This window comes from Amphiura filiformis, chromosome 8, assembly GCF_039555335.1.
Source record: "Amphiura filiformis chromosome 8, Afil_fr2py, whole genome shotgun sequence".
Lineage (NCBI taxonomy): Eukaryota > Metazoa > Echinodermata > Ophiuroidea > Amphilepidida > Amphiuridae > Amphiura > Amphiura filiformis.
This window is the reverse complement of record NC_092635.1, coordinates 41,538,975-41,551,589: the sequence shown is the minus strand read 5'-3', so window position 1 is coordinate 41,551,589 and position 12,615 is coordinate 41,538,975. Positions and strand designations below refer to the sequence as shown.

At 37.1% G+C, this 12,615-nt stretch overlaps 1 protein-coding gene and 1 non-coding gene across 3 annotated transcripts in view; one reads left to right on the top strand and one right to left on the bottom strand.

Moving 5' to 3' along the window:
• Positions 1-1,036: 1,036 nt before the first annotated feature.
• Trnam-cau (transfer RNA methionine (anticodon CAU)) lies at positions 1,037-1,109 on the bottom strand. Its single transcript has one exon. It is a non-coding gene; the product is annotated as a tRNA-Met (tRNA).
• A 461-nt stretch (positions 1,110-1,570) lies between these two features.
• Positions 1,571-12,615, top strand: part of LOC140159049 (uncharacterized) — a 28,173-nt gene continuing 17,128 nt past the window's right edge. For both annotated transcript variants that reach the window (XR_011859846.1, XM_072182376.1), the window contains exons 1-4: positions 1,571-1,697; positions 7,411-7,657; positions 10,957-11,021; positions 12,030-12,318. Coding sequence is in view for 1 of the 2 variants with exons in the window: in XM_072182376.1 (XP_072038477.1) it covers positions 7,449-7,657; positions 10,957-11,021; positions 12,030-12,318 (563 nt within the window). In the remaining variant the exon portion in view is untranslated. The remainder of the gene's footprint in view (positions 1,698-7,410; positions 7,658-10,956; positions 11,022-12,029; positions 12,319-12,615) is intronic.

Here is a 12,615-nt window from a genome sequence, read left to right as displayed (position 1 = left end):
CAGTATTTTTGGTTGTCCGGCGACTTTTTTAGTTGTCCCGGGCGAACGGACAACCAAAATTTCGAACGCTGTTTATTAATGATACTCTTTTGCCAATGACTCCCATTTTACAATTTGTTACCCCAATGCACCATCCTTTTTTCAAAGTTTCATACCGAATGACCCCATTTTTTTAGGTTGTGTACTGAATGACCCCATATTTCCTACATTTGACCTGAATGCCCCCTACTTTTAACATGGCCGAGGCACATCCCTCCTGCCATTTCAGATAGGGAGTGCCCCCCCCCCGCAGTCACTGGATATGTGATGTGTTTCGTCATAGATTTTAAATGGTTTCATGCATGGAAACGTATGAATTGTTTATCAAAAAAAAAAAAAAAAAAAAAAAAGGAATGCAGCGCAGTCTAGTTGTTGGGTTGCCTGACAATGTCATGGTTTAGCTTAGTATTTTACCATTGTAAAAATAGTGAGTATGGTTCAATTAATAGGCCTCCACTACCCGGTACTTTCTTTTACAAAATCTTGCAGCTTGCCTCTTGACTCTCTCTCTCTCTAGCCTTTCCAAACTTTTCATCCTTGTTTCCTTAGGGACCGTTCACAAACACTTGTAAGGGGGGGCCTGATGCAAGAAAAAAGGGGGGTCCTGAATTTTTTGACCCTCCTAACTCCTAAGGGGGGTCTGAAAAAATGACCACAAATTTTTCTGGGAAAATTGAGTTTATATGCTTTTCTATGGGGTTGACCGATAATTTTCATGTCAAAAAAAGGGGGGGCTGAAATTTTGCGATAAAATTTTTTTGCATCAGCCCCCTTACAAGTGTTTGTGAACGGTCCCTTAATCTTGCATCACGCCCCCCCTTGGTCTAAAGTTCTTTTCTTTTCTCACCTTTACTTTTTCCATTCATTTTCTTGAATTATCATTGAAAAAAAATCATAACTGACATAAGGATGAGAAAAAAAAAATTGGTATACATATTTTCCTGAAAATTTCTGATAATAGAAAAAAAAAAAAAAAAAAAAAACAAGAAAAATTTGGTGCCCCGTGTGAGGCTCGAACTCACGACCTTCAGATTATGAGACTGACGCGCTGCCGACTGCGCCAACGAGGCCCGTGGTGTCACAAGAAGACAATTTGTTATTTGAACAATCTACTTTTTGCCTATTTTAAATTTCATTTTCAAATCGAATGATCAATCAGAAAACATTATTCAAAATTATATACAATTAAATTTGTAAACAAATACAGGGAAAAGGTACCATAACATTTTTTTTTAAACTCATTTTTAAAACTCAATGAGCTATTAAAGTAACAATCATGCGGTTGATGCAAAAGTGCTTAACAAAGTTCAATAAAATAATAATATGATTTGAAATAATAACGAATATTTTTGTTTTTTTGGAAAATGTAATAAACAAAATATTAATTCTAAATTCATATTTTTAAATATATTTCAAATCTATTTGATATTGATGTTTATTTTGATATCAAAACATTACATTTTATTTATAGCTGATCTTGTAGTGCCCGTTATAATTTACCTTATGCCAATTTACGAATTCGACAGCCGTGGAGCCGTGAGTGTTCGCGATCTTGTCGACACAAAACTCATCACAAATCCTTACATTTAGATGTTTAAATGACACTTTTGTTACATTTGAAGTAACCCCTACTTTTATTGTGATCAAGGACAGCATAGGTAAGCTTTCCAGTTTCCATGATTTCACTATTTTGAATGAAGTTGAACTAACCTAGCATGACTAGGCTAGGGCCAGGTTGCAGCTGGTTGTAAGCTTATATATTTCAAAAACATGAAAAAGACAATCATGCATTCAAATAATGAAGTGCATGTCATGCATGTGGTACTGTAAAAATGTGCGATCTTGATTTTTTAGACCTGAATTCAGCATGTTCAGGGGTAGCGCCAGACATACACTGTATACATAGACCGTAAGGTACTAATTTCGAGGAGCATAAGTTAACAAACACCAAATTGGTCATGACTGTTGGTGTCGTATGATGCCAGGCAAACACATATTTGCTATATGCTAGTCAGCCAAATTCGCCGAAAATGTCAATGCATTTTTACATAGAAATTAAAAACAACTGGCCGAAGAAGGAAACCTACATAAATGTTTTCTATACTTCACTTGACCCAAATATATGATTTTTTATGGTGATAAGTCACTCGCTCATGGAATTTTAGAGGGATTTTGATAGCAGTTCCATTAAAAAAAGCTGCTATCATAATGAGACAAAAGATCTAGAAACACCCCGAAATGCCGTTTTGGGGAATTTTGCTATCTGAATCTTTTTGACATTGTTTGATGAAAGTCAATCTTTGACAAGATGTAACTTTGCTACGGAAAGTGCTATGAAAAAAAAGGTTTTCAGTTTTGGCTTTGTTTACTCAAGGGCAGTGTCCGATTTACAATTTTTTTCCTACCTGCACTGGTGCATGTAGCCCAAAATTTCTACATGCACAGCAAAAAGTGTGCATGCACCAAAATTAAAGCAAACATAAAATCACATTGAATCACGATCATTGTCAGTTAAGCTTGTAATAATATTCCGGCTCCACTGTCATTGTCATTTTATGCCGATCACTTTCGCCGATTTCTTAGCCAAAACACTGGATGCTGTGGCTTCATCTGTTCTAGAACTAGTCGCCGACGAGGTGCACGATTTCCAGAATGATGCAAGTGTTTTTTGAGCTATTTCCTTTTTTGCTGGACATTATTATGATTATTTTCTGTACGTAAACAATTAAAACAAATATTTCCCACGTTTTAAATTCCGATTCTTTTTTTTCAATGAAATGAAAATGACAGCTTCTACATGTGCGAGGGTATCGGGAATTGGTGGATGACGACGTCACATTACGCTAGCCCCTCTAAGGGAAGTCATAGTCTCGGACCAGACTGTATGTGGCTATCTCGAATGTTCGTTAGGATCGACAAGTATCAGACCGATGCAAACTGGCTGTGTAGAAGACTAGGGAAGTCAATGAAAAAAAGTGACAGTTCTCACGTGATAGGGGTATCGGGAATTGTCAATTGCGCGATTTGCGCCAGCCCTTCTAATGAAGTCAGGATGTTGCGCTAAAAATAGATTGGGTTTTTCCAAATCGGACTGACTGCTTGTTTACTTATTGTATATTGCCTTGTCATGTCGCTAGCGCTAAAATCGTACATGCACGCGTGCAGGCAGGTAGTGAAAAGCTGCATGCACAGAGGGAATGTTACATGCACTGGTGCAGGTATGCAGGTGGTAAATCGAACACTGCTCAAGGGCTTTAATTTGATATATGGTCATGTGTCTTATGGTGGGACCCTAAAATACCCGGTGGCATTACATTTTTCTCTCCTCTTTCTGATTTAACTTGTTGTCACAGAACTATTCTTGGTCCAATTGCATCAAGTTTTGGCTCATTATACAGCCTGATTATTCTAATTTTCAAAAATGTGTCTCAATTTGGAATGCCAATTTGTTTAATTACTGAAAAATACCAAAATGTTAACGAAGATAAACCTGGTGGACAGGCTTCCCGTTAGTGTGCGTCATTGCGTCCAGACGCGTATTTTACAAATTTGGACGCAAGTTCACATGGCTAATCAAGTATTTTGCGTCCATGTGGACGCAGACAAAACTTCAAATTTAATCATTAATTGATGATAAAAATAAGAAATTGTTTTATTTTTACGATAATAAAAGCCCCAAAATTTTGACCAACCTGCTAAGAATTGAAGTAAATTCTGCAATATTTGTAAATTTATGCAACGTCAGGAAATTGTGCACTTTTTGCATGCTTTCCGTCGCGATCGCTGTTTGATGGGGAAAGTCCCAATTGATGCAATTGTTTGTTTACAAAGCATGCTGAACTGACGACGTGCAGTTAATGTTTATTTAGTTATTTATCACAACCTGACAGTATTCAGTTTTTAATATTTTAAGTTTATTTTTTCATAAATTATCTACGTTTCCTTTATTAGTATTATTGTTATGATGAATAAAAGCAATTTCAAAGACAAAATCCAAATGATAACCTTTTTTTGTATTATTTGTGGCAGCGCGTGTTTTAGCTTTTATAGCATCATCAACAACACGTGGATCAAGTAAAAGTAAAACCCGAAGTAAAAGTACGAAAATTTGCTAAAGATTGACAGACTTTGCGCATGTTTTTGCAGCTGTTTCTGACCATGTTTCGGACAAAAACTGATGCAGAAATGAGAAAAATTATCATTGCGACTGGAGGTGGAATATCACGGCGAAAATTTTATTTTAACAATCAACATTTGATGAGGTAGACCCGGGGTACGTGTGTTAGCAACGAGGGGTTGCCGTTGCGTTTCCGGTATGATTGATCGTGAATTTCAGATGGGCGCTTTAAAAATCTGTCTGGACGCAAGTTTTTCAATCTTGTCAGCAAACTTGCGTCACACATGACGCACATTTTAAAACCCTTAACGGGAACCCTGCTGGTGGATAAGCGGTAGTGGATAAGCGGTAGTGGAGTATGTGCATTCTCTATGGGAGACATGACATCTTTTTTAATTTTAAATTATTATCATTGCCAAATTGTGTGCTATACATGCGAATCATACCTCAAATGAAAGCTTGATCATTCATTATTCATATTCAGCTATTAATTTTATCTAATCGTGTTTACAAGTATTCACTGAGAACCGCAAGTCACAAGAACCTCAATTTTTTCCTATTCACTTACACACAAATGCCAAGATTTTCAGTCACAACGTGCGTTTTTGGCTTTCAATTGTTGTATCTTGAGAATTATAGATAGGAAAAGTATACATTTTTGGAAAGCTTCTTACCCCAGGAATCAAAATATGCAGTTAAAATAAATGTTGGATACACTCTAAAGAAAATATTTTCAAAAATGTAATCAACATTTGGTGCGTGAAGTTACGTATATTTTTACACCCTGTATCACCACTTTGATCAATCATAACATAGCAAAAGTATACATTTTATTTAAGCTCATAGTGTTGCCTGCCACAAAATGAGATTACATTTGAGGTATTCCATATCAGTAGCAAATGCAATAAATTATGAATTTACTAGTAAAATTAATTTTTTTCATGATATCACCCTATATATTTTCTTACACACCCTGTATACCAACATCAATTTTGCATAGTTGCATTCCTTGGAACATAAGCTTTCCAAAAATGTAGGCCTATAGTTTTGTTGGTGTGAGATGTATAGTTTTAGACATGTATCAATTTAAGTGAAAAGGAGGACAAATGATCAAAATCAGTGCTTGTAACGCAAATGCGCCCCACCATATGACACATGACCGTATAAAATGATGCAGTTTGATGGCAAATTTGAATTCACCTAGCATACCTATTAATGATGACCTAGGCTTTGACATGCACAGTAAGAGTCCCAACCCCAAAATTGGCGAATTCTCCCATATATAGTACAAATTCTGCAAATAGTGAGAATTCACCTTTTCACCATTGTGAGAAATTCTCACTATAGTGCAAATTGTTTTATTTCAAACACACGCTCGCAGCTAACGATAGGTGATCGCACTTTGGCAACATTGGCATCGTAAAGAGCGGATCAAAACGCCCAAGACTACCGATGGAGAAAAAAAATTACCGATGCATTTTCAAGTTATGAAAAAAATAACAAAAAATGCCTGAAAAATGTACTCATTTGCAGTGAAAAATAGCTTAAAATTTATTTAATTAGCTATTCTATATAGTTTTATTTGATTATCAGTAAAAATGTAAGTTATTTCCATTTTTATTATAAGTTTGAGAAGCATGCGAGTCGGAAAATTCGACATACGAGATTCTGTGTCTTCAAAATTTTGGCCCGATATTTGCCTGATTTTTACCACAAAAATCGCGATCAATGACTCAAATCAACTTAAACGAGCAATGTTTGGATATTATTTAGCTTAATTGTACTTAATAATGTAGCTTTAGTGCAATGTACAAGTGGATGTTAATGAATTTTGACCAGTGGTCACAGAAATTGACAACTAAAGATGACGTCTTTGCCGTCATCCATGTACCATCTCTTCCACAGCGCTTGTACCGGAAGTCAACCTATCACTACCAATTGTAGCAAAGCACTGACAGTTGGTGTAGAGATGGATGGGCAATACCATTTCTCACTATTTGGCGAATTCGCACTATTAGGGAGAATTCTCCAATTTTGGGGTTGGGACTGATGCATGCATTCTTTTGTCGAGAGTTGATGTGGTCTTTCAATTTGTGCCGAGTGTCCTTGGCAGACTTGACTTGGCATGCTTCAGTGCCAGTGGTCATGAAAGGATTCAATAGATAACCTCTGCCCCACTAATCCCCAGCTATTGTCTGAAATTGCTCCTCGGAAAATATATTATTAACAACTCAGTCCTCAAATGATAGTCATATAACGACCAAAAGATAAATGACTGACAATCATTGAGGACTGAGTTCCGCAGTCTAGGGTAGCGCTAGAACTAAACACTCCAGTGTCCGCACAGAGTTCAGTTGGGCATGTGGGTGTCCGGAGTATCATGAGTATAGTATAGATTTTGGTGAGTCCGAGTTGCACAAATGTAGCATAATAATAGAGGCCGTCAGCATGACGTCATATGCCGCCATCTTGTGGCTACATGCTGCGACGGTCGTTCGATCTCCATGCGTGAACAGAAAAATCACAGCATCGATGCATGATAACAGCTGCGTGGCAAGCTGCGCCCTGTGCGTAGCGTCCGATGCATGAACATGCAGATCGTTTGTACCCAGAAGATTCTCTTGGTCGGGCTGATGTCACAAAGGCGAAATAGCCTTGTAAAACCAGTGTGCGCATGTGCAGTTGCCCTTTCTCGAGCTGGTTGCTATATATGCGCGCGCTTGTGCAAAGGGGACAATGTTCCAGGAAGTCCGACCGAGTGAATGGCGAAAGGCTGACAACCTCTTTAGGGCTGTCATCGACAAGGCCTTTGTCGACAATGTTGTCGACATGGGCAGCACATTTTCCCGACAGTCGACAATACTAGTCAAATTGTTGACAAGCAAGAAGGAAAAAAATGTTAACCAGCCATGTAGCAGTATGCTCGAGCATGGCAGCATCACGCAATGATTGCGTTGACTGACTAGCGCTGCAAAAGTTTAATAAGAGAACAAAAATGGAATACTGCACCATCTCCCCAACCTTCTTTTCCAAACTGCCCTTTTTCGAGAGCGCATTTTATGTTAATGAGCAAGCATAATACACGTGTCACTTGTGTGCACAAAAAGGCTTCAACTTCTCAGTTGCAAGTTTTATTTAAAAATCAAATTGTTACTTCCAAGGTAGGTGCATGCTTACTTGTACTTGCTGATATCAACCCTGTATTTTTAGAATTTTAAGACCAATGTACATGTATGGTATGCATCTTGTTTCAGAAATAATCCATGTCCCAAATTGGACAGGTGCCTACTCTATGGGTAGACACGACAAAGAAAAGCGCAAAGAATACTTGAAGAGGAGGAAGGCCAACATAAAACTAGCTGCAAACAACAACCATCACAGTAGCGATAACCATCAAACAAGCCAAGATAATCACAGTCAGTCCACCATCAATACAACTGAATCATCCTTGCTCCCAACATCATCTTTGGCATCAACATCATCTGATGATTATGGAGTGAAGTAAGTCATCACCATCAAATAGAACAGTCACTCCTGGGGAACTTTGTTAAAGCTGCGACGAATACAAATTACTGTATATTTTATTCATTCATTCATTCATATTTTATTTTGCCAATCGATCACCAATCAATAATACAATGTGCAAATTTATGCAATTCAATAATGATATTAATAATAGTAGTAGTAGCAATAATAGTAATATTGATGATATTACAAATCATGGCAATAAATAACCAATATAATAATATTTTTTTAATAATAATATAATAATAACTAAAAAATATAATAACAATTGAACTTTATACTACAGTGAAAAACCCAGATTAAAAAAAATGGGGATGGTGGTAATCAATCAACAGACAATGTAGAGAGAGCTTTTAAGGGAGCGCACCACCATTAAACGCGCCCATTGAAATACACGGTAAAAGGCCTACATTTGGATCTCGCTTTGGCACTTGAATTACGATTATTTCAACTATAAAGCTTGGTATCAGATTAAAGCTGATCATGTGTAGAATATTATTCTTTTAACGGAATATATTGCTAACCACCGACTTTTTCTGTTATTTTGCAGCAAAGAAAAATTGTGCAAATTTAACCCTAAAAAATCACTCAATTTTGGAAACCGGACGTTGTTCAAATTCGCGCCAGAACTTCAACTCTGAAATAAAAAATTGGGACTTTTTCTCCGAATTCTTCATGCATATACTTGTCGGAAGCAAATGAGCTGAAAACTGGCAAAAATTGACTATACGTTTAGAAAATAAAGCCGAAACAAGCTCAAATAAGCGGTGGACTATTTTAACCGAATTTCACTGTTACATAAATCGTGGAGTGATTTGGTGGTGCGCCCTCTTAATGCGCGTGTTTATAGAGGCTGCAAATGGATAGATTATACTGCAATAACTTTTGAAATATATGCGCTACAGCGCTATTAAACACTAAAGCCCGGATAATTCTTTCTCAAGTAACTGGTCGCATGTCATTAAGGTGGGTACCCAAAAAAGGGGGAGGGATTACATTTTTCCAAAAGTTGCCGTACAATTTTGATTGGCATTTTGCAACCCCTTATCCTACTGGACTAGTTCATTACCCAGAACTGCCCATTTATGTAGAATCGCAAACCCTAGCTCCGCTATAATTTCAAAACCATATGGGGTCTTAGATGTCCTGCCAGTCTATTATCAAATTTAAAATATAAATATTTGAACAAGGTTCAGTTTAAATGGGTACCACATGTGCTTGTGACTGAAATGTCTCTTGTGCTGAAGAAAATCTTGGAACAGAATGTAAGTTTACAAGTGAGTGGCGTATTTTGTGCAGATCTTACTTAACTACAATTTGTGAGTGCCTCTTTAGCATGGACAGCTTCAAGAATGTTAGTGTACATGTCATGATCACTTAAAGATGGGTGACCTGATCGACACCTCATCCCAATTTTTCATCAGAAGAAAGCTCATATTTTTCTCATAATCCCAGTGAAGTTTTAGGCCTGGAATATACATGTACTCCGTTTAGATGTATAGCATCATGTTACAAGCACCTGCACATGTTGCACCAAGCGTGTTATCTGCACAATTTTGCCAAGTATTGCAGGGGACACCAGGAATGGCGCTTGAAGTAGGCCGAATTCACACATTATCCTATAATGGGACGCTGATTTAGTGTTGCGCCCCCTTGTAAGGGCCGTCGTTATGAATGCATTCTAATGACATTCTTCACACAAAATAAGAAATGTGTTTCATAAAATGTCTTCAATTTCTATCATGATGATAAACAAGGGTTACAAAAAGTCATCCTGATGAATTATTATTGGTTAGAAAATAAAATAAACACTATGCACTAGGCGGCGGAACCGGGGGGCAGTGGCCCATCACAGTGTGTAGGCCTATGGATAAACAAATTCCCCTTTTCGCTTCTGTTTTGGACACCCAACACTAAAAGCAAAAATTCATACAATAATAGTGAGAACTTATTCATGAATGGCTTCATTTTTGGCCTTCATTTAACCCATTTTCGGATTTTTCAAACTAAAATTGTACACAATAATAGTGCCAGAATGGTCCACCAAATGGCTTCAATTGGGCCTTCAGTTTGCAAAAGTTTCTCACTTGGATACCTGACACTTAATGTTTACAGTAATAATTTATGCAGTTAATAATAGTGAGAACTTGTCCACGAATGGCTTTAAGGGATCTAAAATGAGCGTTTATTGCGTTTCGACAGTATTTTTTGTGGGACATGAGAGCACCTCAGATCTATCGAATTGCATTCTGAATACGAAGCATGTCTTTCTGATATCAAATAATTTTCATTTTTTGAAAATCACAATATAATACAAATTTTACGACAAATAATAAAAATTTGATATTTTTCAAATTTTTGATATATAACAGTCCTCGAAGTAAATTATATAAATCTAATGACATATTCTTAAAGTGTATGTAGCAGGGAGGAAAAGCCGACGGTCAATTGAAAATTTTGACCTTTCATATTGAAGATATGGATTTTTTCCCAAAAAACCTAATTTTTTTGGTGTTTTGAGAAAAAAATCCATATCTTCAATACTGAAAGGTCAAAATTTTCAATTGATCGTCGGCTTTTCATCCCACCTACATACACTTTAAGTATAAATCATCAGATTTAAAAGGTTACTTCAAGTACTGTTAAATATCAAAATATAAATTTTAATGATTTGCCATAAAATGTGTATTAAATTGCTAATTTCAAAAATCAAAATTATTTGATATCAGAATGACATTCTTCGTATTCAGAATGCAATTCGATATGTTTGATGTGCTCTAATGTCCCACAATAAATACTTTCCAAACGTTCATACCCCAGCCCTTAATAGCTTCATTTCACCAATTTTTTCACAAATTTTCGGCTTTTTCAAACTTAAATTATGTACACAATAATAGTACCACAATAGCCCATCAAATGTTTTCAATTGGGCCTTCATTTTGAAAAAGTTTCTCACTTCCCAGACACCCCATGCGTCGCACAAGCGCGACGCAATGGCCGCTTCGCGCCCATTATTCGCGCCCATTATTTCAATTTTTACATCACCCTGACTGGCCCCCCACTTTCAAAATCATTCTGCCGCCGCTGATGTGGGCAAAATTGGGTGTGTATTTACAAATTTGGGTGTCTTTTAAAAACACTCCCTACACAGCTGGCTGCCCAAGCCCTTGCTTACAGCTGATAGGTGTATTACCAGGACCCCTGTAAAATTTCAAATGAAAATTCAAATTTTAAGACGATTAAAACTTTTATTACATATTTTCCAATTCTTTCAGGTGTCTCATCGGCAACAACTTCATTTCTGTGCCTCACACATGCTCCTCAGCCATGCAAAATCAAGGTAAGGAATTACCGGTCTCTAACAACTATTTTGATTGGTTGCAAAGAAGTCTACTTGTATCATATAGGGTCCACAACTTATAAGTTCCCCCCTAATACTTTTTAAGAACTTATAAGTTCCCCCCTAAGTCCAAAAATATTTTATGAAATGTAAAAGTGTAAAAAGGTATGCATAGCCCTATTTGTTTTACACATGTGGACCAATTTATAGTGTCACACGTCATTGCGTTCAGTCACAATGGTTAATGAAAAGAGGCAGGTTTAAAAGTTGCACCTGAGTCCATAGCAGCCAGGTTTTCTATAACAAACACATGAATAGACCTGGCCTACTGTATTGTTTGAGAGCTGACTCCTATGGACTCGGATGCAAATTTTAACACTGTTTAAAACGGTCTTTCTTTTAACATAATGAACCATTGTGACTAAACGCAATGACGTGTGACGCTATAATTTGGTCCATATGTGTAAAACAAATAAGGCTACCAAAACACTTTTACACATTCTCATTTTGTCAAATATTTTTCAGTTTATTTTGAAAAGTATTTAGGGGGAACTTATAAGTTGTGGACCCTACATGTATATGAGCCAATTATAGATTGTAAGAATAGTCAGTAGGGCTGAAGCGCTATTTTGTTTGGTTGCAACTCGGATGATCATATCATGTAAGTAACCAATCATGGGTTTTCTAACCGTGGGGTTAAAAAAATGATGCTGACATAAATTCATTGAGCAGGAAAAACCTCCCAGTTTTACCTGTAAAAAGACTTGTTCGTGCATCAATAAGGCAAAACTTCCATGGACAGAAAAAGCAGCTGTACAAAAATTTTGGCAAATAAATTTGTGAGCGAATCACATTCTTTCCGATTTCGGCCATATTTGACGGGAATTTTATCTTTCAGGAACACCAAGAAATATCTTGGCAACAAAATGGTTGACTGGATTGGAGAGCTCTACAACTAATCATGAAATTTCTTATATTATTTGAAATTTTATTTTATTTTTAAATTAGGATCTGATCCACCTGTATTTGGAGGTGTCAACCAAGGCATGATGGATGCCCCATTATTCCAAGCCCAAGGTGATGGTGGCGGTAGAAGAGGTGGTGGAAGAGGGGGTGGTAGAGGTGGACGGAATAACAGACGTGGAGGCAGGAATCAAAGTGGAGGAGGGGGAGGAGGAGGGGGACCTAATGAAGATGAAGAACCTCCAGTGCCAGGATCTGCGGAGGCGGTGGTAAACAGGAAAGTCCAAAAGGTGGCGGCGGGGGAGGAAAAAGGAAGTTTCAGTTTTACTGTGAGGTAAGGATAATTTATTATTGTGAGTTCTCATACATTGTTCATAAATTTCAGTTGGACCTATGATGATATCTTTTCACATTTTGATCTTTCCTCCTTTATGACCTATTGAAATGTAGGGCCAAAAATTAGGAAAAACTAGATGTGTGTGCCAAAATCCTTAATATCGTAAGTTCGTAATCGTAAATCACTCTTATGAAACCACCCCTTTGTTGAGAGAATCTGTCCCAAAATAGGTGTGGCCAAGTACGCAGGTATGGACTAGCCTACGCAAGTTATCAGAGAAGTTTGGTACTTTTT